This window comes from Aotus nancymaae, unplaced genomic scaffold (genome assembly GCF_030222135.1).
Source record: "Aotus nancymaae isolate 86718 unplaced genomic scaffold, 86718_ANA_hifiasm-v0.15.2.pri h1tg000072l, whole genome shotgun sequence".
NCBI classification, from domain to species: Eukaryota; Metazoa; Chordata; class Mammalia; order Primates; family Aotidae; genus Aotus; species Aotus nancymaae.
Genome location: NW_026988487.1, coordinates 17060226 through 17084154, shown reverse-complemented (window position 1 = coordinate 17084154; position 23929 = coordinate 17060226). Strand labels below are relative to the sequence as shown.

At 48.0% G+C, this 23929-nt stretch overlaps 1 protein-coding gene and 1 long non-coding RNA gene across 4 annotated transcripts in view; one reads left to right on the top strand and one right to left on the bottom strand.

Annotated features, from left to right (window-relative positions):
* ADAP2 (ArfGAP with dual PH domains 2) overlaps window positions 1-11355 on the bottom strand; it is a 39713-nt gene extending 28358 nt beyond the window's left edge. For all 3 annotated transcript variants that reach the window (XM_012449271.3, XM_012449270.2, XM_012449272.3), the window contains exons 1-4: window positions 11262-11355; window positions 10314-10444; window positions 7025-7116; window positions 2388-2467 (exon numbers count right to left, since the gene is read on the bottom strand). In XM_012449271.3, coding sequence (XP_012304694.2) covers window positions 2388-2467; window positions 7025-7116; window positions 10314-10444; window positions 11262-11355 — 397 coding nt within the window. The remainder of the gene's footprint in view (window positions 1-2387; window positions 2468-7024; window positions 7117-10313; window positions 10445-11261) is intronic.
* A 735-nt stretch (window positions 11356-12090) lies between these two features.
* LOC135270980 (uncharacterized) lies at window positions 12091-17634 on the top strand. The gene is made up of 3 exons (XR_010339135.1): window positions 12091-12178; window positions 14473-14565; window positions 14880-17634. It is a non-coding gene; the product is annotated as an uncharacterized LOC135270980 (long non-coding RNA).
* The last annotated feature ends 6295 nt before the right edge of the window (window positions 17635-23929 follow it).

Here is a 23929-nt window from a genome sequence, read left to right as displayed (position 1 = left end):
ATAAGAGGACCCTTAAGAATAAGAGGTTTTTTTTTGAGACGGAGTTTCACTCTTGTTACCCAGGCTGGAGTGCAATGGCGCAATCTGGGCTCACTGCAACCTCTGCCTCCTAGGTTCAAGCAATTCTCCTGCCTCAGCCTCCTGAGTAGCTGGGATTACAGGCGCGCGCCACCATGCCCAGCTAATTTTTGTATTTTTAGTAGAGATGGGGTTTCACCTTGTTGACCAGGATGGTCTCGATCTCTTGACCTGTGATCCACCCGCCTTGGCCTCCCAAAGTGCTGGGATTATAGGCGTGAGCCACTGCGCCCGGCCCAAGAATAGGAGTTTTGTTTAGTTCCTTGCTGCATCCCCAGTGCCTAGAATATGTCTTAAGAAGGCAAAGTCCTGAGAAACTGGACTGATTCTGAAAGACACCTCAACTAAATACATATAGTCCTGCCCAACTTCATGATAGCATTAACCTAATGAAACTTTAGAAATAATGAGTACCCTCTAGGGATCTGCTCGTTTGAGGAATAACTTATGGGCCAGGTGCAACGGCTCATGCCTGTAATCTTGACATTTTGGGAGGCCAAGGCCGACGGATCACTTGAGGTCAAGAGTTCAAGATCAGCCTGGCCACATGGCGAAACCCAGTTTCTACTAAAAATACAAAAATTAGCCAGGTATGGTGGTACATGCCTGTAATCACAGCTACTCGGGAGACTGAGGCATGAGAATCACTCGAACCTGGGTAGCGGAGGTTGCAGTGAGCTGAGATCATGTGACTGCACTCCAGCCTGGGTAACTGAGTGAGACCCTGACTCAATAAATAAATGAATAGAATAGAATAGAGTAGAATAGAATAGAATAGAATAGAAATTTGTAGTTCTGGTAGCCAGGAGAGCTGAGCACTGCCTGTGGCCCTCTAAGAGCGGTTTTGTATACTTTTCTGTCTGGGTCAGAGTCAGCTTGGACTCAGAACAGTGGGGGTGAAACTGCCACAGGTCCAGGGCCACAGAAGAGGTTGTACCCTGCACGATGGTCAAAAGGAAGGTTAAATTTATGCCCATGCTCCTCACCAAGACTTGAACTGCACCAGGAACTAAGTTCACCAGGAGCAGGGACATCTTTTTTGCGGGGGGGTACAAAATCTCACTTTTGTCACCCAGGCTGGAGTGCAGTGGTGTGGTCTTGGCTCATTGCAACCTCTGCCTCCTGGGTTCAAGTGATTCTTCCACCTCAGCCTCCTGAGTAGCTGGAATTATAGGTGCGCACCACCACACCCGGCTAATTTTTGTACTATTAGTAGAGACTGGGTTTCACTATGTTGGTCAGGCTGGTCTAACTCCTGACCCCGTGAAATGCCCACCTCGGCCTCCCAAAGTTCTGGGAGTACAGATGTGAGCCACCGAGCCTGGCCAGGGATATCTTTTCCTAATTGATCTGCCCAGTGGAGGAGTCTTCCTGCAATTTATATTAAGAGTCTGGCTAGCCAGGCACGGTGGCTCACGCCTGTAATCCTAGCACTTTGGGAGGCCGAGGCGAGTGGATTGCCTGAGCTCAGGAGTTCGAGACCAGCCTGGGGAACATGGTGAAACTCTGTCTGTACTATAAATACAAAAAATTAGCCTGGTGTGGCGGTGTGCACCTGTAATCCCGACTACTCCAGGAGGCGGAGGTTGCAGTGAGCCAAGGTAACACCATTGCACTCCAGCTTGGGCAATGTAGCAAGACTCTGTCTTGAACTCAAACTCCCAACCCCAGGTGATCCGCCCACCTCGGCCTCCCAAAGTGCTGGGATTATAGGCATGAGCCACCGCGCCCGGCCCGAGACTCTGTCTCAAAAAAAAAAAAAAAATCTCACTGTGCACAGTGGCTCACACCTGTAATCTCAACACTTTGGGAGGCCAAAGCAGGAGAACTGTTTGAGCTCAGGAGTTCAAGACCACCCTGGGCAACATGGTAAAACCCCATCTCTACAAAATAAAAACACAAAAATTAGTCAGGTGTGGTGGCGTGTGCCTGTATTCCCAGCTACTTAGGAGGCTGAGGTGGAGGATCATGTGAGCCCAGGAGATTGAGGCTGTAGTGAGCTGTGATTGTGCCACTGCACTCCAGGATGGACAACAGAGTGAGACCCTGTCTCAAAAAAAAAAGAGTCTGTACATGCTTGTGACGCTTCAAAGACCTGAGACGAATATGCTTCTCTGCTGCTTAGAGCATAAAGACCCACCAGCTGACATGTTGTTATTTCAGTCAGAAGAACCCACACCTTGGCCTCTGTAGCCAGAGTGAGAACAGCAGTCATCTCTTGGATGGATCTGGCTCCTAATATTCAGGCACTTGGTGTTTCTAGAGCTCATTAGAACATAGATTTCAAAAGATGATGGAAATAACTTTACCTGGTGGTGAGATGGTTTCCCCATCAGCCATAAATTCCCGTCTCTCATACTTAGCTCGAATCCATTGTTCCTTTAAGACCCTAAAAAGAGAGAACCAGTGGTCACCTGCGTTTGATGCATTTTCTGTTTTTTTGAGACAAGGTCCCAGGCTAGAGTGGTGTGACCACGGTTCACTGCAGCCTAGACCTCCTAGACCAGGCGATCCTCTCACCTCGGCCTCTTAAGTAGCTGGGACCACAGGAATGTGCCACCATGCCCGGCTAATTTTTAAATTTTTGTGGGGACGGGGTCTCCCTATATTGCCTAAGCTGATCTCGAACTCCAGGGCTCAAGCGAGCCTCCTGCCTCAGCCTCCCAAAGTGCAGGGATTACCACCAAGCCTGGACGGATGCATTCTTTTCTCACAGTGACTTTCCAAGTCCCTGCAGTTGAGAGTGGGAACATCACAGCAGTGCCTCATTGCCTGTTCCAGCTACCTAGGATTCCTCAGCCTCAGGACTGTTAACATTCAGGGTTGGATAATCCCTTGTTGTGTTGTCCTGTAGGTTTTTCCCCATGCTCCATAGAATGTTTAGCAGCATTTCTGGCCTCTACCCATTAGATGCCAGTAGCACCCCCACCCTAGTGTGGCACCCAAAAATGTCTTCAGGCAATGCCAAATGCCCTCTGGGGGAAATATTTCTCCTGGTGGGCTATCTGAGAACCACTGAGCTATTCCAATCCCAGTCTCGGCTCTCTAGGTCAATGAGACAGATACTGGCTCCTCTGGACTATCTGCATTGCCCGCGCCCACTGCATGTTCATGAGCTCAGGCAGGAGAGTCCAGGAGCCTCTTCCTGTGCCTGCACATGAAGTCTGGGGATGCTACACTGAACAGAGCAGTCATCTTGGGATCTGACGACCTGGGACCTGGTCTCACTCTGTCATTTATCCACCGTGTGACCAAGAGCAAGTTACCTAACTCCTCTGAATGTGGGGAATGTGTCACTATTGTTATACTCAGCCTTTATCTCTACAAAAATAAAAACAAAACAAAAAAATATAAGAGGTTTAAACGTACATAAAGGACCCAGCACCTGCTCAGCCCATAGTAGATGTTTAATGTGACCTCAATCAGAGATTGTCATCCTTGAGTCCTGCAGAAAAACCACACAGCTGAGAGTGACATTATTTTAATTGTTTGGTTCCTGCTCACCTTTTCCAGGTTGCAAGGTATATATGACCTTACCCCATAGCCACAGGAATGACCTAGAGCTGGGCATCTGGCCTAACCTGGTCCTTCAGAGCTCTTTGCTGCTCTGGGCTGTGTGGACCAAGAGGATCAAAAGTGAAGGAGAGATTGATGGAGCTTTCTCCAGAGCTATGCTGGAAGGTGGAGCCTGGCACCTGCTTGCGGCCTTGCTGCCAGCTGTGTGGAGGAAGCCTGGCTGAGAGAAAGAGAGAAGAGAGCCCGAGAGAGTGTGAGAGACCTGATGGTGTTTGAGCTCCAGGCTTGGTCCTTCCTGAGGCCGGCTCCACCACTGTCCTTCTGGGAGTCTGATCCCCAGAACCCATCAAATCCTCTTTTTCCTAGGCTGGTTTAAATTGCATTTCTGGCCAGGCGCGGTGGCTCACACGTGTAATCCCAGGACTTTGGGAGGCCAAGGCAGGCAAATCACTTGAGGTCAGGAGTTTGAGATCAGCCTGGCCAACAAAGTGAAACTCCATCTCTACCAAAAATGCAAAAATTAGCTGGGCATGGTGGCATGTGCCTGTAATCCCAGCTACTCAGGAGGCTGAAACAGGAGAATCGCTTGAACCCAGGAGGCAGAGGTTGCAGTGAGCTGAGATTGTGTCCCTGTATTCCAGCCTGGGTGAAAAAGCAAGACTCTGTCTCAAAAATAAATAAGTAAATAAATAAATAAATAAATAGGGTTTCTGTCACTTATAATCAAGAGTCCAGGCTGGGCATGGTAACTCATGCCTGTAATCCCAGCACTTTGGGAGGCCAAGACAGGCTAAGACAGGCAGATGGCTTGAGCTCAGCTCAAGAGTTTGAGAGCAGCCTGGGCAACATGACAAAACCTCATCTCTACAAAAAAAATTTTTTTAAAGTACAAAATTACAAGGTTAACAAAAATTAACCACACATGATGGCATGCACCTGTAGTCTCAGCTACTTGGGAGGCTGAGGTGGGAGGATCACTTGAGCCGAGGAGGTCAGGGCTGCAGTGAGCCATGATTGTGCCACTGAACTCCAGCCTGGGTGACAGAGTGAAACCTCGTCTCTATATTTTAGGAAACAGAGAGAGAGAGAGAGAGTCCTTCCTAGTGCACAGCCCACAGATCATTGAGGAGAATCACCTGGCCCACCGTGAAGGTGGAAAGCCTGGGACCCAGGATCAGAGCTGGGAGAACGAGTGGAGACTAAGGGCCACCAGTCTTGGTCTTGGAGGTGGTCATTAGTACTCAGCTAAAAAGGGTTAAAGTGCAGGGCTGCTGCTGGAGTCATGGCAAGTAATGTCTGTGTAGTGCCAGCAGGAAGCCTAGCACAGAGCAGCTACTTACGGAGCGCTTAGAGCAAAGGGTAGAGTGGCAGCAGCTAGCCAGGATAAGACAGGCCCTCTTAAGTTGAGCCAGCACACCCCACAACTGGCCACAGACAGGTAGCATTCTGAAGCAGACACGGTGAAATGGACTCAAAGCAGTGTGTCGGGTGGCATGTGAAAGGTTCTACCTAAGTTATCTCATGTAATCTCTACAACTATGCGATGACGTGGGCATCCTTGTCCACATTTCAGAGATGAGAATGCTGACAGAGAGATTTGCTAACTTGTCCATGTCCTCACAGCTAGATGATGGTAGAGTTGGGAAAGAAAACGGAGGTCTTCCAAGTAGAAAGCTGTGCTTCCCCAGCCACTCCACAGACTGAGTAGCCCTTAATTGTCTAAGCACTGAGAAATTACAGGACCACTAGGTACGGTTATATAGTCTGTGCACTGTCCAGAAGCACCTTGCTGAGGCTCAGCAGCTGAAATGCAGCTGCTTTCTGTTTGCCAGGCATACCCCCATAAGGCTGTGTCAGCCTAACGGAATACCTTCTCTGCATTTACACAAGACATTGTCTAGCAGCCCGGATGGCGAGTCTAAGTACCTGGGAAGGAGTTGCAGCTCAGGCAGTCAGATCTGCAGAGGTCCAGAGCCGCTAGGTACCAGTATCACACTAACCCTCACCTCCAGGGGAACTGAACCCTCCTGCTGCTTCAAAGCCCCGCTCTTACACTGAATTCTCCCATTGCCATGATACAGACACCCAGGCCCCGGTGTCAGACAGGCTAGACCAGTTCTGCCTCCACAAACCTCAGGTTTTTCATCTGTAGCATAGGGATAATAGCAGTACTTGTAGGGTTGTTGAGAGAATTAAACAGATACGTGCACATAAGCATTTCGCACAGGGCCTAGTACTTGGGCAAAGCTCAATAATATTAGTAGCTATTTTTTTTTTTTTGGAGACAGAGTCTCATTCTGTCACCAAGGCCGGCGTGCAGTAGCACAATCTTGACTCAGTGCACCCTTGACCTCCGGGTTCAAGCAATTCTCATGCCCCAGCCTCCCAAGTAGCTGAGACTATAGGCATAAGTCACCATACCTGGCTAATTTTTTATTTTTAGTAGAGACAGAGTTTCACTATGTTGGCCAGGTTGGTCTTGAACTCCTGACCTAGAGTGATCCACCTGCCTCAGCCTCCCAAAGTGATAGGATTACAGGCATAAGCCACCATGCCCAGCCAGCAGTTACCATATATATGTGTGTATATATATGGTAACTACTGGTTACCATGAGTGACAGAGTGAGACCTTGCCACAAAAAAATATATATGCAAGGTCTCACTCTGTCACTCATACTAGAGTGCAGTGACACATGCAATCCTAGCTCACTGCAATCTGACTCAAGCAATTCCCCTACCTCAGCCTTCCTAGTAGCTCAGACTACAAGCACGGGCCACTATGCCCTGGCTAAGTTAATTTAATTTTATTTTTTATAGAGACAGGGTCTTGCTATGTTGCTCAGGCTGGCATTGAACTCCTGTCTTCAAGTGATCCGCCTACCTCAGCCTCCCAAAGCGCTGGGATTACAGGGACCGGCCATTGTGCCTGGCTGTTATTCTTATTTTTATGGTTATTATTTAGAGATCTGCAGCTCAGGCAAGTTGCTTAGAGCTAACCTGAGCTCAGGTGGCAGAACCCTAGACTTATTTCTCTAAAGGAAGTAGCTGAAACACATTTGGTCTAGTAAGATACCAGTGTTTATCCCCTCTATCAAGTTATCCACCATCTGTAGGCTACAAGAATGTCACAGTCAGAGATCATAGAGATCATAGAGAGGCAGAGATCATGGAGAAAAATCCTCCATTTCAGGGCTGTGGAAACTGAGGCCCAGAGAAAGGAAGAGGCACGCTTAAGCAACAGAGGCAGAAAGAGGCTCACACCAGTCCTCCCATGTGCTCTCTGTGATGACATCCAGTGCTTTCCTGGATCTACCTGCACACCAGGCCCATCGCAGTGACCACCACAGACGAAGGCACCAAAGATGGAGAGCGGGAGGAGGTGGAACCAGGACAACCCCCTCACCCAGTCCCTAAGGAATCATTCACTCACAGGCAGTCATTGGCCTGGGGGATGTAGTAGAAAGCTGGGACTCTGGCTTCGAACTTGGCCTTCACACGGAGGTTCCCATTGCGGGTCATAAACTGTAAGACAACAGCAATTTGGGGTAATATTAGAACTTGAAGAAACATGAAATTAAACTATGAGGCCACTGACTCAGGCTGAGTCAGAAGAAACTGCCTCCAAGAAGGAGATGTCCCACCGGGCTTGGTCATGCATACCGCTGGGGAGCCCCGGCCTGTAACAATCATAGGCAGATATAATCATGCCTCATATGGGCACAGGACTCCACAGTGCTCACACATCAGCTCAGCCATTGTCACATCACTGACACTCATTTTACAGATGTGTCAACTGAGGCTCAGAGGGATTAGATGACTTGCTCAACAAAACAAAGCTATAAGTGGAGAACTGGGATTTGAACCCAGACCTGACTCCAAGGCTCATATTCTTCCTCTCATGCCTTCCACAGATGGGCAGGACCCCCAGCAGCCCTGAAAGTCTGCAGGAGACAAATGTGCCTGGAGGATGGAAGAAGTGGGTGCTGGCCTCATGGAGTGCACAGGTCAGGATGATTAGTAGGGCCCTTTGGCACTCAGGAGACCCAGAGGCTGATACACCAAAAGCGGCCCTGGCAGCAGTGGCATAGCTAGGGTGAGGGCAGAAGTGGGAAGAAGCACCAGGTTGTTACTGGTGTAGAGTGAATCCTACTCTTCTCCTCTGCAGGGGCCTCTAGGCTGTGTCACCAGCTTTGAATCCCAACAGAGCAGGATTCAAATCTTGCCTGCTATTTATTTGATGAGTGACCCTTGGAATCTCACCTGTAAAAATGAAGAAAACCGCCAGGCATGGTGGCTCAAGCCTGTAATCCCAGCACTATGGGAGGCCAATGGCAGGGGATCGCTTGAGGTCAGCAGTTAGAGACCAGCCTGGCCAACATTGTGAAACCTTGTCTCTACTTAAAAAATACAAAAATTAGCCAGGCATGGTGGCGGGCACCTGTAATCCCAGCTACATGGGAGGCTGAGGCAGGAGAATCGCTTGAACATGGGAGGCAGAGGTTGCAATGAGCAGAGATCATGCCACTGCCCTCCAGCCTGGGCAACAGAGCAAGACTCTGTCTCAAAAAAAAAAAAAAAAAAAATTAGCCCGGTGTGGTGGCGCACACCTGTAATTCTAGCTACTCAGGAGGCTAAGGCACAAGAATTGCTTGAACCTGGGAGGTGGAGGTTGCAGTGAGCCAAGATCGTGCCACTGCACTCAAACCTGGGTAACAGAGGGAGTAAGACTGTCTCAAAAAAAAAAAAAAAATGAAGAAAATATAACAGGGGGCTGGGCGCAGTGGCTCACACCTGTAATCCCAGCACTTCAGGAGGCGGAAGTGGGTGGATCACCTCAGATCAGGAGTTCGAGACCAGCCTGGCCAACATGGCGATACCCTATCTCTACTAAAAACACAAAAAAATTAGCCAGGCATGGTGGTGGGTGCCTGTAATCCCAGCTACTCGGGAGGCTGAGGCAGGAGAATCACTTGAACCCAAGAGGTGGAGGTTGCAGTAAGCAGAGATCACACCACTGCACTCCAGCTTGGGTGACAGAGTGAGTCTTCATATCAAAAAAAAAAAAAAAAAGCTGGCACTGTGGCTCACACCTGTAATTGCAGCACTTTGGGAGGTAGAGGTGGGCGGATCACTAAGGTCAGGAGTTCGAGACCAGCCTGACCAACATGGTGAAACCCCATCTCTACTAAGCAGGAGTGGTGGCACGTGCCAGATACTCAGGAGGCTGAGGCACGAGAATCGCTTGAACCTGGGAGGTGGAGGCTGCAGTGAACCAAGATCATGCCATTGCACTCCAGCCTGGGCAACAAGCGTCAAACTCCATCTCGAAAGAAAAGAAGAGAAGAGAAAAGAAAATAGAACAGGGGAGTTATAAGGTGCAAGTAAAATCCTTCAGGTTTATGTGCTGGTTTACTGGTCTCTAGCCTTTCTCTTGCAGTAGAATGTAAACTCTGTATGGGCAGGGGCTTTATCTTGTTCATTGTTGTTTCCCAAGACCCAGCACATAGTAAGGTGACACTAAAGCCTCCAGCCCGGTGCTGTCTAGCACAGTACCTAGCACAGAGTGGGCACTCAGTAAATGTCAGCCTGCTTCCCCAGTAGTCCTGGAAACCCTCAGCCAACCCAAACAGTTCAGAACTGCCTGCTCTCTTGAGGTTTTCTGACCAAAATGGAATTGCCATGGAGGCTAAGGGTATCCTCCACACCCAGAGGGCAGGAGAGCAAAGTGGTCCTCTTTCTGCCTAGGGGGAAAGGAGGAGGACTTTAAGACCATGAATCAGGTTATTTCCCTTCCTCCAGTCCAAGGCTTCACTAATGATAACAGCAACTTTTTGTTTTGTTTTGTTTTTTTGAGGCAGTGTCTCACTCTGTCACCCAGGCTAGAGTGCAGTGGTGCGATCTTGGCTTACTGCAGCCACAACCTCACAGGCTCAGGTGATCTTCCCACCCCAACCTCCCAAGTATCTGGGATGAAAGGTGCATGCCACCACACCCAGCCAACTTTTGTATTTTTTGTAAAGACGAGGTTTCACCATGTTCCCCAGGCTGCTCTTGAACTCCTGGGCTCAAGCGATCGATCCACCAGCCTCAGCCTCCCAAAATGCTGGGATTACAGGTGTGAGCCACCACACCCATCCAATAGCAATTGTTAACTAACTACTTTCTTTGTGTCTGGACTGAGCCTACATTTATCTTCACAACAGTCCTGTGAAATTGGTGGTGGTAGCCAGGCATGGTGGCTCACAGCTGTAATGCCAGTACTTTGGGAGGCCGGGGCGGGTGGATTACCTGAGGTCAGGAGTTCGAGACCAGCATGACAAACATGGTGAAGCCCGGTCTCTACTAAATACAAAAAATTAGCCAGGTGCGGTGGCAGGCGCCTATAATCCCAGCTGCTTGAGAAGCTGAGGCAGGAGAATCACTTGAACCCCAAAGGCAGCGGTTACAGTGAGCCGAGATTGCTCCACTGCACTCCAGCCTGGACAACACCGTAAGACGCTGTCTCAAAAAAAAAAAAAAAAAAAGGTAAGCAAATGATGGAGTCAGAATTTGAACTCAGGACCTCTGTCTAAGCTGCTATCTTGTAGACTGTGTTTTCTCTGGCAAGACTTGCCCATTTCTGGGCCTCAGTTTTCCCGTCTGTAGAATGGGAGCCACCTGCCCACTGCCTCCACCCCAGCTCCGCGGTTCCACGGCTCTCCACGCGCATGCCTTTCTACCTCCACAATACTGTCGTCCCAGAAGTCAAGTCGCACGGATTTAACTTTGCTGATGTCAGGGAAGTTACGGTGGACGCCGCAGCAGTTGAGACAGATGAAGACCCCCAGCTTGTAAGAGGCCCAGTCGGGATCTGCAGCGGGAGAGGCAGGAGAGGAACTGAGCCGAAAGTGCGGCGAAGAAACCAGGGCTGGGCTGGGGGTGCTGGGGCAGGCAGGGCGCCCTTTCTCCCAACTAGGGCGAACTAAGCGGCCAGCCTGGCACCTTCTGGTTAGCCCACCGGCCGCTGCGCAGCGACCAGGATGAAGATCCTGGAGGGAGTCCAGGGTCCGGGGGAAGAGTCTGAGGCGGCGCGATGTGGAAGTGACGGGACTCAGAGGGAACCGAGAGGAGGGCGCGGGGGGCGCACCACGGGGCTCGGCGGGGAGCTGCAGGTGGGGAGGCTGAGTCACGGGGCTCTCGGCGACCGCGGGGTGGGGCGCTGGGGAGGCCTTCGGGGGCTTCCAGAAGCGGGCAGAGGGCACGCGACGGTCGGGGGCCTGGGCCCGAGGTCTGGTCCTAGCTGTGTGGGATGTCTGAGTCCGAGGGCTTGGGGAGCGCCTGGGTGCCGAGACACTGGCAGTCGGGTGCCGGCCAGGAAAAACAGCGGGACGGGCAGGGCTCCCGGCTGCCGGTTCTCGTGTCGGGGTCCAAGAACGTGGGAAGATCCGCGCCGGTCCCGCGTGGGGAGCAGGGCCTGGGCTCTGAGGGACCGGGGGCCGAGTGCCGAGAGAGCTGTCAGGGCTCGGGTGGGAGGTTCACGGTGTAGGTGGGAGGGATCCGGGCCCGCAGGTCCCACATGTGGGTCCAGCGGGGACCGAGGGCGGGATCCGGTGGGGCCAAGGGGAGGAGTCCGGCGGGCTGGGGGTCCGGCCGGGGGTCCCGCGCCGCCCGCGCCGCCGCGCTCTTACCCGCCGCCCCGCAGTCGGCGCAGTGTGCGTTGCCGGTGCCCGCAGCCTGCAGCAGCTCCAGCAGCCGCTTCTTGTTGCGCTCGCGATCGCCCATGGCCGGCCCGGCGGGCTAAGTGGGGCTCAGCCCATGGCCTGTGCGCTCGGCCCGGCAGGTGGAGACCGACCCGTCCGTTGTGCCTCAGCCAGGCCCGGGCGGCCGCCAGCCCCGCCCCGCCCACCCGGACTGTCCGCCCCTCCCTCGGCCAGTCCAGGCAGGTCGCGGGCTCCGCCGACAACGCGCAGGGAGGGACAGGAGCACGCAACTTGGAGTCTAACACCCTGGCCCAAGATCAAATCGTAGCCCCTCACTTGCTAGCTGCGAGGCTGTGGACAACCTAATCGACCTCTCTGGGTCTCAGTTTCCATGTCTCTGAAAAAGGAACAAGGGCATAGGTCTGCATCTCAGCGCTTCTTGGAAAATTAACCAGAATCTAACTTCTCGTAAACCATGCTGTTGATGTAAGATCTTAAAATCTATTTGGAGACATAGCTATATGCAAATACCATCTCCTCAGGAAACCCTCCATGATACCCTACCTGGAGTAATCTCTGCAGCCTCTGGGCCTCCTAGAATACTGTTGCAGTATGTGTCCATTTCTTTTGGCCCTGAGCACTTTCTATCTACCTTGCATCATGGTTATTTATATACTTGTGTTAATTCCACTCTCTGACCCCAGACACACACATCCCCACACCAGAGAGTTTGGCGTTAGCAGTTTTATTCCTGTATTCCATATTGCTCCTAGAAATGGTACCTGCACATTTTTAGAAGTCCAACTAATAGCTGCATGATTTTGTTCACCAGAAAAGTGTGGTTTCACCAAGGTGGACACGGCCATGCACTTTAACCTGTGAAGTTCCATCACTGCGAGGTGAAGGTAAGATACCGGTGTTCTTAAACCTGGGCATTTCATTAATCCTCTTTCCCGCTCCCCTATCTTTGTAACTCCCTGACATCATCTTCAGTGACTCACGGGCCTCCTGGTGAAATACATACTGTACATACTTGCCATCTCCTCTGTAGGTTAATAGCTGTCTATCATATGCAGATGGCTTAATGCACACATGCATAGGATGCATTAAGTTATCTGCATATGATAGACAGGTGTTAACCTTCAAGATAAAATCAGGTTTCCATCCTGGTGAATCGCAGCTGATGTTCTAGCTGACCTGCCTACATCCCTGTTCAACACACATGCGGGTGATAGCACTCACGTGCACACACATGCACAGCAATCTGCTGTAATGGAATGAATTCAGGAATCCAGAAATTCAGGCTTTAAATGTTGACTCCTTCATTTCCACATTTCCCAACTGTTCATCCTTGGGCAAGTTCTTTCACTTCTCTGAGCCTCGGAATCCTCAACTGTAAAATGCAGATTTTGAGATCCACTAATAGGGTCATTGAGATGGCACAAAAAACCCTCCAAACATGGTGGCCCCCTTGCTTCCCCTGCCCCTCTGGTCAGCTCGTGGGATTGTCGCTTGGAATGCTGTGTGTGATTCCAGTCATCCCTGGGGTGGGAGGAGGTCAAGTTGCCAGGACTAAGCGGGAAGGGAGGGTGGAGAACATTACCAAGAATAGCTAGCCATGAGGGGGTCTTGCCTTTGAGGGGGTGAGACCTAGCCCAGGAGCAGCCACAGAGGAGCCAGTGAGAGAGTCAGCTGGGGTCAGGAGGCATGGGGCTGTTTATTAAACAGGCTGAAAGATGATTCATTTCCGTTGCCTTAGATGAAAAAAGGGACAGAAATAAATCTCCCAGGAGAAAGATGAAGGCAGAGGGAGGAGGAAGAGAGGGAGAGGAGGAGACAAGCTAAGGACATTTCTCCTCTCCCCAGCACTGAGGCAAAATTGTGATGTGGGGGCACTTCCTTGGCACCCCACCCTTCCCCAGTCCCTGCTCCTTCACTCCTCTGACACCTTGAGTCTCACTGCCACCTCCCTGCAGGTCCCACAAAAGCCAACTCAGTTCTAAGTAGGCTCTGGTTGAATTTTAGAAATTAAAAAAAAAAAGAAAAAACAAAAGAAAAAAATAGCCAATACAAGAGAAAATATAGCATCTAATTTAGGGTAAGGAGTGAGAGACTGAGAGATTCCTTTAGTGTCCCCCTCTTCCCTTCCTTATTTCTGGAGGTTCCCATCAAACAGCCTTAAATGTGGCATTTCAGGCATCCTCAGAGCAAAACAATGTACTCTGGTATTTTGTTTATAAGGCTTTCTCTTTTTTTTTGAAATGAAGTTTCGTTCTTGCTGCCCAGGCTGGAGTGCAATGGCGTGATCTTGGCTCATGACAACCTCTGCCTCTTGGGTTTAAGTGATTCTCCTGCCTCACCCTCCCAAGTAGATGGGATTACAGGCATGGGCCACCACATCCAACTAATTTTTGTATTTTTAGTAAAGATGGAATTTCTCCATGTTGGTCAGGCTGGTCTTGAACTCCTGACCTCAGGTGATCTGCCCGCCTTGGCCTCCCAAAGTGCTGGGGTTACAGGCGTGAGCCACTGTGTCTGGCTTTCTTTTCTTTTGTTTTACTTTGTTTCTTTTCTTTTTTAATTTTTTGTGTTGATGGTGGCAGGACAATGCTGATGAACAATCATTCAATCATTCAGTTTTTTTTGTTTTTTTTTTTTACAAAACAGTCTCACACATTTGATCATATTTGAGCTTCACGACACTCTCTGAGGGCAGCATCATATCAGGCCACTTTGCAGAAGAGAAAGCTGAGCCTCAGAGGAGTTAAGTTATCCAAGGTCATGGAGCCACATAAGAATCGGAACAGGCCTAAATCCAGATGTCCTTTTGTGGCTCAGTCAGTCCCAGGTGATTTCATGAAACTTTCTCCCTTTAGTGCATTCTGGACTTTTTTTTTTTTTTCACTTAAATTATGGTTCAGTTAATAAGGTTGCTCCTTTAAAAAAAAAAAAAGAAAAATATAAATTTAAAAATTGTGATAAAATCTAAATGACACAAAATTTGCCATTTTAACCATTTTTATCTTTAGAGACAAGGGTGTCACTGTCACTCAGGGTCGAGTGCAGTGGTACAATCAAAGCTCACTGCAGCCTTGAACACCTAGGCTCACGTGATCCTCCCGCTGCAGCCTCCTGAGTAGCTGGGACTATGGGAACGTACCACCAAACCCAGCAAATTTTTTTTTTTCTATTTTCACAGAGACAGAAGCTTGCTTTGCTGCCCAAGCTGGTCTCCAACTTCTGGCTTCAAGCAATCCTCCAGCCTCGGTCTCCCAAAGCTTTGGGATTACAGGTATGAGCCACCATGCCCCACCCATTTTAACCATTTCTAAGTGTACAATACCATGTCATCAATTGCATTCAATTATATTCCCAATGTTGTGCAATTATCCCTATTTTAACAAATATTTGAGAAAGATTGTATACATTCAATGTGTGAATGATTTGACATTTATGCACATTGTAGAATGATTCCCACAATCACATTAATGAACACACCCATCACCGTACATACTACACCTTAGATCCCCAGAATTATTCTCATAACTGAATTTGTACCCTATATTTCCTACACTATTTATTTCCAAAACTTTTGCATCATCCTAGACAGAAACTGTAGCCCCAGCCTGGACAACACGGTGAAACCCCGTCTCTGCAAAAATTACCAAAATTAACTGGCTGTGGTGGTGTGTGCCTGTAGTCTCAGCTACTCAAGAGGCTAAGATGGAAGGATTGCTTGAGTCCAGGAGGCAGAGGTTGCAGTGAGCCATGATCACACCACTGCACTCCAGCCTGGGTGACAGAACAAGACTGTCTCAAAAACAAAACAAAACTCTGTAGCCCACTCCTGGATATTGGACATGATGAAACTGCTTCTAAATGAAGAGGACAGTGCCAAAGGCTGTCATGACCAAGGCGGACACTGAGCACTGTGACCCAGGGTTTGAGGAACAGGATGGGTCAAAGCAGCCCCTCTGAGGGGCTCAGTACAGCAGACGCTGGAGTGAGGGAGCAGTTTGGGCCATGAGACAGAGTGTCCTCTGTAAATAAAGCTTCCAGGGTCTCACCAAGCAAAACATCTAGACCTCTTCTCAGGTCACTGTCTTTGTCTAGCCAACCCAAGCCACAGCAGGGCTGGAAGAAAGCCCTCAACCACATTCCCAGGAAGAGCCTCAAGATCCCAACTCAAGATCTTCAGGGAATAGAGCACAATTCCTTTGAAAATTAAATAATTGGCTGGTGCGCTGTGGCTCATGCCTGTAATCCCAGCACTTTGGGAAGCTGAGGTGGGTGGATCACCTGAGGTTACAAGTTGGAGACCAGCCTGGCCAACATGGTGAAACCCCGTATCTACTAAAAATACAAAAATCAGCTGAGCATGGTGGTGGGTTCCTGTAATTCCAGCTACTCAAGAGGTTGAGGCAGAAGAACTGCTTGAACCTGGGAGGCAGAGGTTGCAGTTAGCCAAGATCATGCCACTGAACTCCAGCCAGAGACAGAAGCTTGTCTTGCACTCGAGAAGACAGAGCAAGACTCCATCTCAAAAAACAAAAACAAACAAACAAAAAAATAATTATGTTTATTAGCTTTAGAATTTTTTAAAAGTATATTATAGGAAATTTGAAAAATACAGTAAAGAAGGAAAAAGCCGGCCGGGCGCGGTGGCTCAAGCCTGTAATCCCAGCACTTTGGGAGGCCGAGGCGGGTGGATCACGAGGTCAAGAGATCGAGGCCATCCTGGTCAACATGGTGAAACCCCGTCTCTACTAATACAAAAAATTAGCTGGGCATGGTGGCGCGTGCCTGTAATCCCAGCTACTCAGGAGGCTGAGGCAGGAGAATTGCCTGAACCCAGGAGGCGGAGGTTGCGGTGAGCCGAGATCGCGCCATTGCACTCCAGCCTGGGTAACGAGCGAAACTCCGTCTCAAAAAAAAAAAAAAAAAAAAAAAAAGAAGGAAAAAGCCACCACCCACGATTATGGCCACCATTTATTCTGGGATTCTAGTGTGCCAGACCCCTTACATGCATTATTCCATTTAATCTTAGCCATAACCCTGAGGTACAGACTATGTTTATGCCCATTTTACAGATGAGGCTACTGTGGCTCAGAGGGAAGTTAAGTACATTTGTCCAAGGTTACACAACTGAGATGTTGTATACTGAATCATGCATACTGAAGCTGGGATTTGAATCCAATTTTGCCTTAGACTCTTTTCACCAATATATTAGGTTGAACCACATGAAATTGACTTACCAAAATGACAATGGAAATGTCATTAAGTTCAACCTAACTTTATGGTTTTTTGTTTGCTCGTTTGTTTTCAGACAGAGTCTCTGTTGCTCAGGCTGGAGTGCAGTGGTACGATCTTTGTTCACTGCAGCTTCTGCCTCCCAGGTTCAAGCAATTCTCGTGCCTCAGCCTCCCAGGTAGCTGGGATTACAGGCAGGTGCCACCACACCCAGCTAATTTATGTTTTTTGAGACGGAGTCTTGCTTAGTCGCCAGGCTGGAGTACAGTGGTACAATCTGGCTCACTGCAACTTCCGTTTTCCGGTTTCAAGCAATTCTCCTGCCTTGGCCTCCCGAGTAGCTGGGACTACAGGCATACACCACCACAACCGGCTAATTTTTTGTATTTTTAGTAGAGATGAGGTTTTGCCATGTTGGCCAGCTGGTCTCAAATTCCTGGCCTCAAGTGATCTGCCCACCTCAGCCTCCCAAAGCTCTGGGATTACAGGTTTAAGCCAGCGTGCCTGGCCCTAACATTATGCTTTTTAATAATCCTGCTGCTGACCATCATTAACAATTCTGTGAATTTCCTTCAGGTCTTTTATGCATATTTAAATATGATTGGAACCATATTTTTCATACAACTTTATACCCATTTTTTGCTTTCTTTTCTTTCTTTTTTTTTTTTTTTGAGACTGAGTCTTGCTGTGTCTCCCAGGCTATAGTGCAGTGGCATGATCTCAGCTGATTGCAACCTCTGCCTCCCCGGTTCAAGTGATTCTCTTGCCTGAGCCTCCTGAGTAGCTGGGACTACAGACGCACACCACCATACCTGGCTAATTTTTGTGTTTTTAGTAGAGACAGGGTCTCAAAAAAAAAAAAACAGCCCGAGTGCGGTGGCTTATGCCAGGCTGGTCTCGAACTCCTGATCTCGAATGCCTTAGGAGGCTGAGGCAGGCAGATCACCTGAGATCAGGAGTTCGAGACCAGCCTGGCCAACACAGCAAAACCTGGTCTCCACTAAAAAAACAAACAAACAAAAAAACAACAAAAAAAATACAGGCCAGGTGCAGTCACTCACGTCGTAATCCCAGCACTTTGGGAGGCCAAGGTGGGCAGATCACAAGGTCAGTAGTTCGAGACCAGCCTGACCAAAATGGTGAAACCCCATCTCAACTAGAAATACAAAAATTAGCTGGGCATGGTGGCGTGTGCCTGTAATTCCAGCTACTTGGGAGGCTGAGGCAGGGGGATTGCTTGAACCTGGGAGGTGGAGGTTGCAGTGAGCCAAGATCACACCACTGCACTCCAGCCTGGCGATAGAGTGACTTCGTCTCAAAAAAAAAAAAAAATTAGCCAGGCACGGTGGTACGTGCCTGTAATCCCAGCTACTCAGGAGACTGAGGCAGGAGAATTGCTTGAACCTGGGAGGCAGAGCTTGCAGTGAGCCAAGATCACGCCACTGAACTCCACTCCAGCCTGGGCAACATAGTGAGACTCTGTCTCAAAAAACAAAATGAAACAAAAAACTGTATTTTCAAGCATCATACTCTACTACTCTACTGTAATTGCTTGCTGGTTTATTGGTCTCTCACAATTCTAAGCTTCAGGGACAGGGGTTGGGTCAGATGTGTTCTCTGTTGTATCCCCAAGCACCTGCATGCCACATAGCAGGGATTCAACAAATGTTTGCTAAATAAACAAAGAAACGAGGATCAGTAAAAAATAATGATCAATAAAGTAAGAAGACTTGGGATCACAAAGTATTTTCCTTTTTGAAGGAAAGAAATAATTCCTTTTGAAGGCAAATGAAACAGCTGACAAGCAGCCATGCAGAGTAAATAATGTGATCGAGTTGACCAACATATTTGTGTGTTTAATATCACCTTGTCTTCAGCAACTGGAACCACTCACATCTCAGAGGGACTCACCACTGCAGTACCCCCTCAGGGCTTGCTCATTCATTCATTATTTATGGGGTACCTACTATGTGCCAGATACTGTTACAGGTGCTGAGATATGGCCACATAGCTGGGGAGATAGCTGCCTTTGTGGAGCTTACCTTCAAGTTAGGGAGACAGAAAATGAACAGAGAAACAAATATACATATATACAAAATAGTGCAAGAGTGATGTGTGCTATAAAGAAAAAGGAACAGCTGGGCGAGGTGGCTCATGCCTGTAATCCCAGCACTCTGAAAGGCCAAAGTGGGTGGATCACCTGAGGTCAGAAGTTCAAGACCAGCCTGACAAACATGGAGAAACCCCATCTCTACCAAAAATACAAAATTAGCCAGGTATGGTGGCACATGCCTGTAATGCCAGCTACTTGGGAGGCTGAGGTAGGAGAATCACTTGAACCCGAGAGTCAGAGGTTGCAGTGAGCTGAGATCGCGTCACTGCACTCCAGCCTGGGCAACAAGAGCAAAACTCTGTCTCAAAAAAAGAAAAAGAAAAAGAAAGAGTGAGGGGATAGAGAAGAATGAAAATTGCTATTTCGATAGACAGGTCAGGAAGTCCTCTCTGAGGAGGTAAGATTTGAGCAAAGATCTGTAGATAGGGGTCAAGCTAACCAGCAGCGATCTGAGAGAGGAGTGTCCTAGGGGAAGGGAATAACCAGGGCAAAGGCCCAGGGGAGGTAATGTGCTTGGTGTGTGCTCTGTCCACATCCTTTGAGCACAGAGCTATCCAACTCCATGCCATTGTATCTCGCTCATGCTGTCCCTCTCCTACCCCAGCTCTCTCCTCTACACCATCCTCCAGCCCAGCCTCCATTGGTCAGTAGAGCAAACTCCTGCCTCCATGCCTAAATTCAAGTCTTAGTTTTGACCGGTGCAGTGGCTCACGCCTGTAATCTCAGCACTTTGGGAGGCCAAGGCAGGCAAATCACCTGAGGTCAGAAGTTCGAGACCAACCTGGCCAACATTGTGAGACCCTGTATCTACTAAAAACAGCAAAGTCAGCTGTGCGACCCTGTCTCTACTAAAAATACAAAAATTAGCCAGGCATGGTGGCATGTGCTTGTAATCCCAGCTACTCAGGAGGCTGAGACACAAGAATCGCTTGAACCCGGGAGGCAGAGGTTGCAGTGAGCCAAGATCGCGCCACAGCACTCCAGCCTGGGCAACACAGTTGGACTCCGTCTCAAGAAAAAAGAAAGAGAAAGAGAGAGCAGCTGAACTCTGTCTCAAGAAAAAAGAAAGAGAAAGAGAGAGACAGAGAGAGAGAGAGAAACTGAGATGCATAGGAAATATGTAACAACATTGAAGCATGAGCCAAGTTTTCTGATTCTGGGTCTCAAATTGTGAGTGCTGCATTTTATTTTGATCATTTGTCTAATCGTTTTAGTTGTGTATAATACTGAGAAAATCATAATAAAATGTAACATAAAAGCAGGGAAAAAATCCAAAACTTTTTCCAGATGAAGATTGGTAGGACAATTATCTTTCCCTGAGAGTTGGGGGTGGAGCAGTCAGAGAAATATATCATGTGCTCCCTACCCCAAATTATCTATTCAAGAATCAGCAGTCCTTTTCTCAGGAGTCTGTATTGAAGGTGACGAATGACTTTGAGGACTAAATAAAGTAGACTATGTCATGAAATAAACATTCAAAATTATGATACATATCTAATTCAAAATAATTTGAAGACTTCAACTTTTGTATTTTTATCTTATTTTATTTTTATTTTTTTGATATAGGGTCTTGCTCCATCACCCAGGCTGGAAGGCAGTAGTGCAACCTCGGCTCACTGCAGCCTCCATCTCCTGGGCTCAAGCGATCCTCCCACTTCAACCTCCTGAGTAGCTGGGACTGCAGGCGAGCACCACCATGCCTGGGTAATTTTTGTATTTTTAGTAGAGACAGGGTTTTGACATGTTGGCCAGGTTGGTCTCAAACCGCGGCCTCAAGTGATCCACCCGCCTCGGCCTCCCAAAGTGCTGGGATTACAGGCATGACCCACTGCACCAGCCCCAGCCAACTTTTTATTTTTTATTTTTGGAGACAGGGTCTCACTCTGTCGCCCAGGCTGGAGTGCAGTGGCATGGTCACGGCTCACTATAACCTCAGATCCTGGGCTTAAGTGATCCTTTCACCTTGGTCTCCCAAGTAGGTAGGACTTGGTCTCCCAAGTAGGTCTCCCAAGTAGGTCTCCCAAATAGGTGTCCCAAGTAGGTCTCCCAAGTAGGTGTGGCATGTGTTACCACACCTGGCTATTTTAAAATTTTTCTGTAGAAACAGTGTCTCACTATGTTGTTCAGGCTAGTCTCGAACTCCTTGTCTCAAGCAATTTTTCCCACCTCAAGCCTCCCAAAGGGCTAGGATTACAGGCGTGAGCCACCATGCCCATTCAATAATTAAACTTTTAAGTAATCTTTTACTGAAGTATCACAAATACAGAAAAGTACACAAATCATAAGCCTGCAGCTTAATGAATTTTACAAAATGCACACACACATGTTCAACTAGTGCACAGAGCTTTTAAAAAAGGATAACCAGTATCCCAAAACATTTCCATTCTCTTTTCAGAGACTAGCCCCAAAGGTAATCTCATGCTTATCATCATAGATTAGTCTGTTTTGTTTTTGTTTTTTTTTTTCCAGAGACAGAGTCTCACTTTGTTGCCCAGGCTGGAGTGCAGTGGCACAATCTGGATCTCAGGTCACTGCAACCTCCACCTCCTGAGTTCAAGCAATTCTTGTGCCTCAGCCTCCCAAGTAGCTGGGACTACAAGGCTTGCGCCACCACATTTGGCTAATTTTTGTATTTTTAGTAGAGTCCAGGTTTCACCATGTTGCCCAGGCTGGTCTTGAACTCCTGAGTTCAGGCAATCTGCCTGCCTTGGCCTCCCAAAGTGCTAGGGTTACAGGTGTGAGCCAATGCACTCAGCCTGTTTTTGTACTTTATATATAGCTATAAATAAATAAATATGGCCAGGTATGGTGACTCACACCTGTAATCCCAGCACTTGGGAGGCCGAGGCAGGAGGATCACAAGGTCAGGAGTTCAAAACCAGCCTGGCCAATATAGTGAAACCCTGTCTCTACTAAATATACAAAAATTAGCCGGGTATGGTGGTGTGTGCCTGTAGTACCAGCTACTCAGGAGGCTGAGGCAGAAGATTCACTTGAACCCGGGAGATGGAGGTTGTAGTGAGCCGAGACCACACCACTGGACTCCAGCCAGTGACAGAGCAAGACTCCGTCTCAAAAATACATAAATATATATTATAGTGGTGTGGCTTATTTCACTCAACATTATGTTTGTGAGATTTATCCACATTACTGGGTAAAATGTTTATTCAATAAATACACAATAATCTGCCATTGAGATATTCCAGGTTTTGGCCAATACAAATAGTGCTGCTATGAACATTCTTGTAATCAGGTTTAACCACGTGAAATCACCATTTTTGCAAATAGACAGCTGGCGAATACTGGCAATATTATACATGTAGCTCCACTAATTGCATGTCCTTTAGTGCACATCTGCTTGCACTCTGTTGGATATATGCCCAGGGGTTGGATTACAGGGCCATAGGATGTACAAATCTTCAGCTTTAGTAGATATTGCCAAACAGTTTTTTAAAGTGATTCTACCAACCCACGCTTCCATCAGCAATGTATGAGATTTCCAGTAGCTATTCTCATGAGCATGTAGAAGTATCACAATGTGATGTGTTTTTTGTTGTTGTTGTTGTTGTTGTTTTTTGAGACGGAGTCTTGCTCTTATCGCCCAGGCTGGAGTACAGTGGCGCAATCTCAGCTCACTGCAACCTCTGCCTCCCAGGTTCAAGTGATTCTCCTGCCTCAGCCTCTCAAGTAGCTGCAATGACAGGCGTCCGCCACCACACCCAGCTAATTTTTGTATTTTTAATAGAGTCGGGTTTTCACCATGTTGGCCAGGCTGGTCTTGAACTCCTGACCTCAGGTGATCTGCCTGCCTTGGCCTCCCAAAGTGCTGGAATTACAATTGTAAGCCACAGCACCCAGCCTCCTGTCTCCTTTTAAGTGTGAACATTGCTTCTCAATCTTCTTGGGAATCTGAATCCTCTAACCACATCTAATGCTGGTGCTTCCAAGGAGTCCTCTCCTTGTCTCACTGTGCTTTTCTCACACCTAGCCCCTCTCCCTGGCTCATTGCATCTGTTCTTATGGGTAAAGTACCGTCTCTATATGCTGACGGCCTCCAAACCTATGCCCAACCTCAGTGCTCCTCCTTAGCTTCAGATGTGCATATCTATCTACTGGACATCTCCCCCTAATGTCCTGCAGGCTTAAAAATAGATTTTTGTTTGTTTTTGTTTTTTCCAATAAACCTTTTGCACTCTTAACTTGGAAAAAAAATGAAGAAAATAGAAAATATCAGAGTGTATCACATGCAAAAATACAAAGGTTGTTTTTGTTTTTTGTTGAGACAGGGTCTCACTCCACCACCCAGGCTGGAGTGCAGTGGTGCAATATCTGCTCACTACAACCTCCACCTCCCGGGCTCAAGGGCTTCTCCCACCTCAGCCTCCCAGGTAGCTGGAACTACAGATGCGTACCACCATGCCCAGCTAATTTTTTTTGGTATTTTTGGTAAAGACTGGGTCTTGCCATATTGCCCAGGACGGTCATGAACTCCTGGGCTCAACCAATCTGCCTGCCTTGCTCTTCTGAAGTGCTGGTATTACAGGTGTTGAGCCACCATGCCCGGTCTTTTTTTTTTAAATGAAACTTGTTTCACACATGTATCCTGGATCACAGTCAAAACAGTTTTAAAAACACAGAAACTAGATGACAGGCTATACATAATGATGGAAGGAGTAGGAGGAGCCAGAGACACCTTAATCTGGGTGACAAAAACAGGGAAGCGAGAAGGAGCTGGTTTCTGGGGAAAGACGGTGACTTTCATTTTGAAGGCATCAATTTGGTTTTACAGTAAATCAGGCAGTAGTTGTCACTTTCTTTTATATTTCTGGCTCTGGTTAGAGCACATTTCTGAATAAATGCTTTCAGGAAGGAGCGTAATTCCCCTATAGGTCATTCATAATTATTTCTCAATAAGAGATGATGCTTTACTGGGGAAAACCACATTTATTGAACTCTTATCTTGTGCTGGGTTCTTTGTATCCAGTTGCTCATTAATTCTCCAAGTAGCCCTATGAGGTGGGTACCATTAACTCTGTTTTACAAATGAGGAAGGTGAGGTTCAGAGAGGATGAGAAACTGCCTCTGGTCATGCAGTTCATAAGTGATAAACTGTGTCTTGCTAGCAAACCAGACAGTCTCTGAAAGCATCACCAGGACTCCTTATGGCCTCATGTATTAGTTTCTCGGGGCTGCTGTAACAAATGACCACAAACTGGGTGGCTTAAAACAACAGACATTTACTCTCTCCAGTTCAGGAGGCTGAAAGCCCAAAATCAAAGTGTTATCTGGGTTG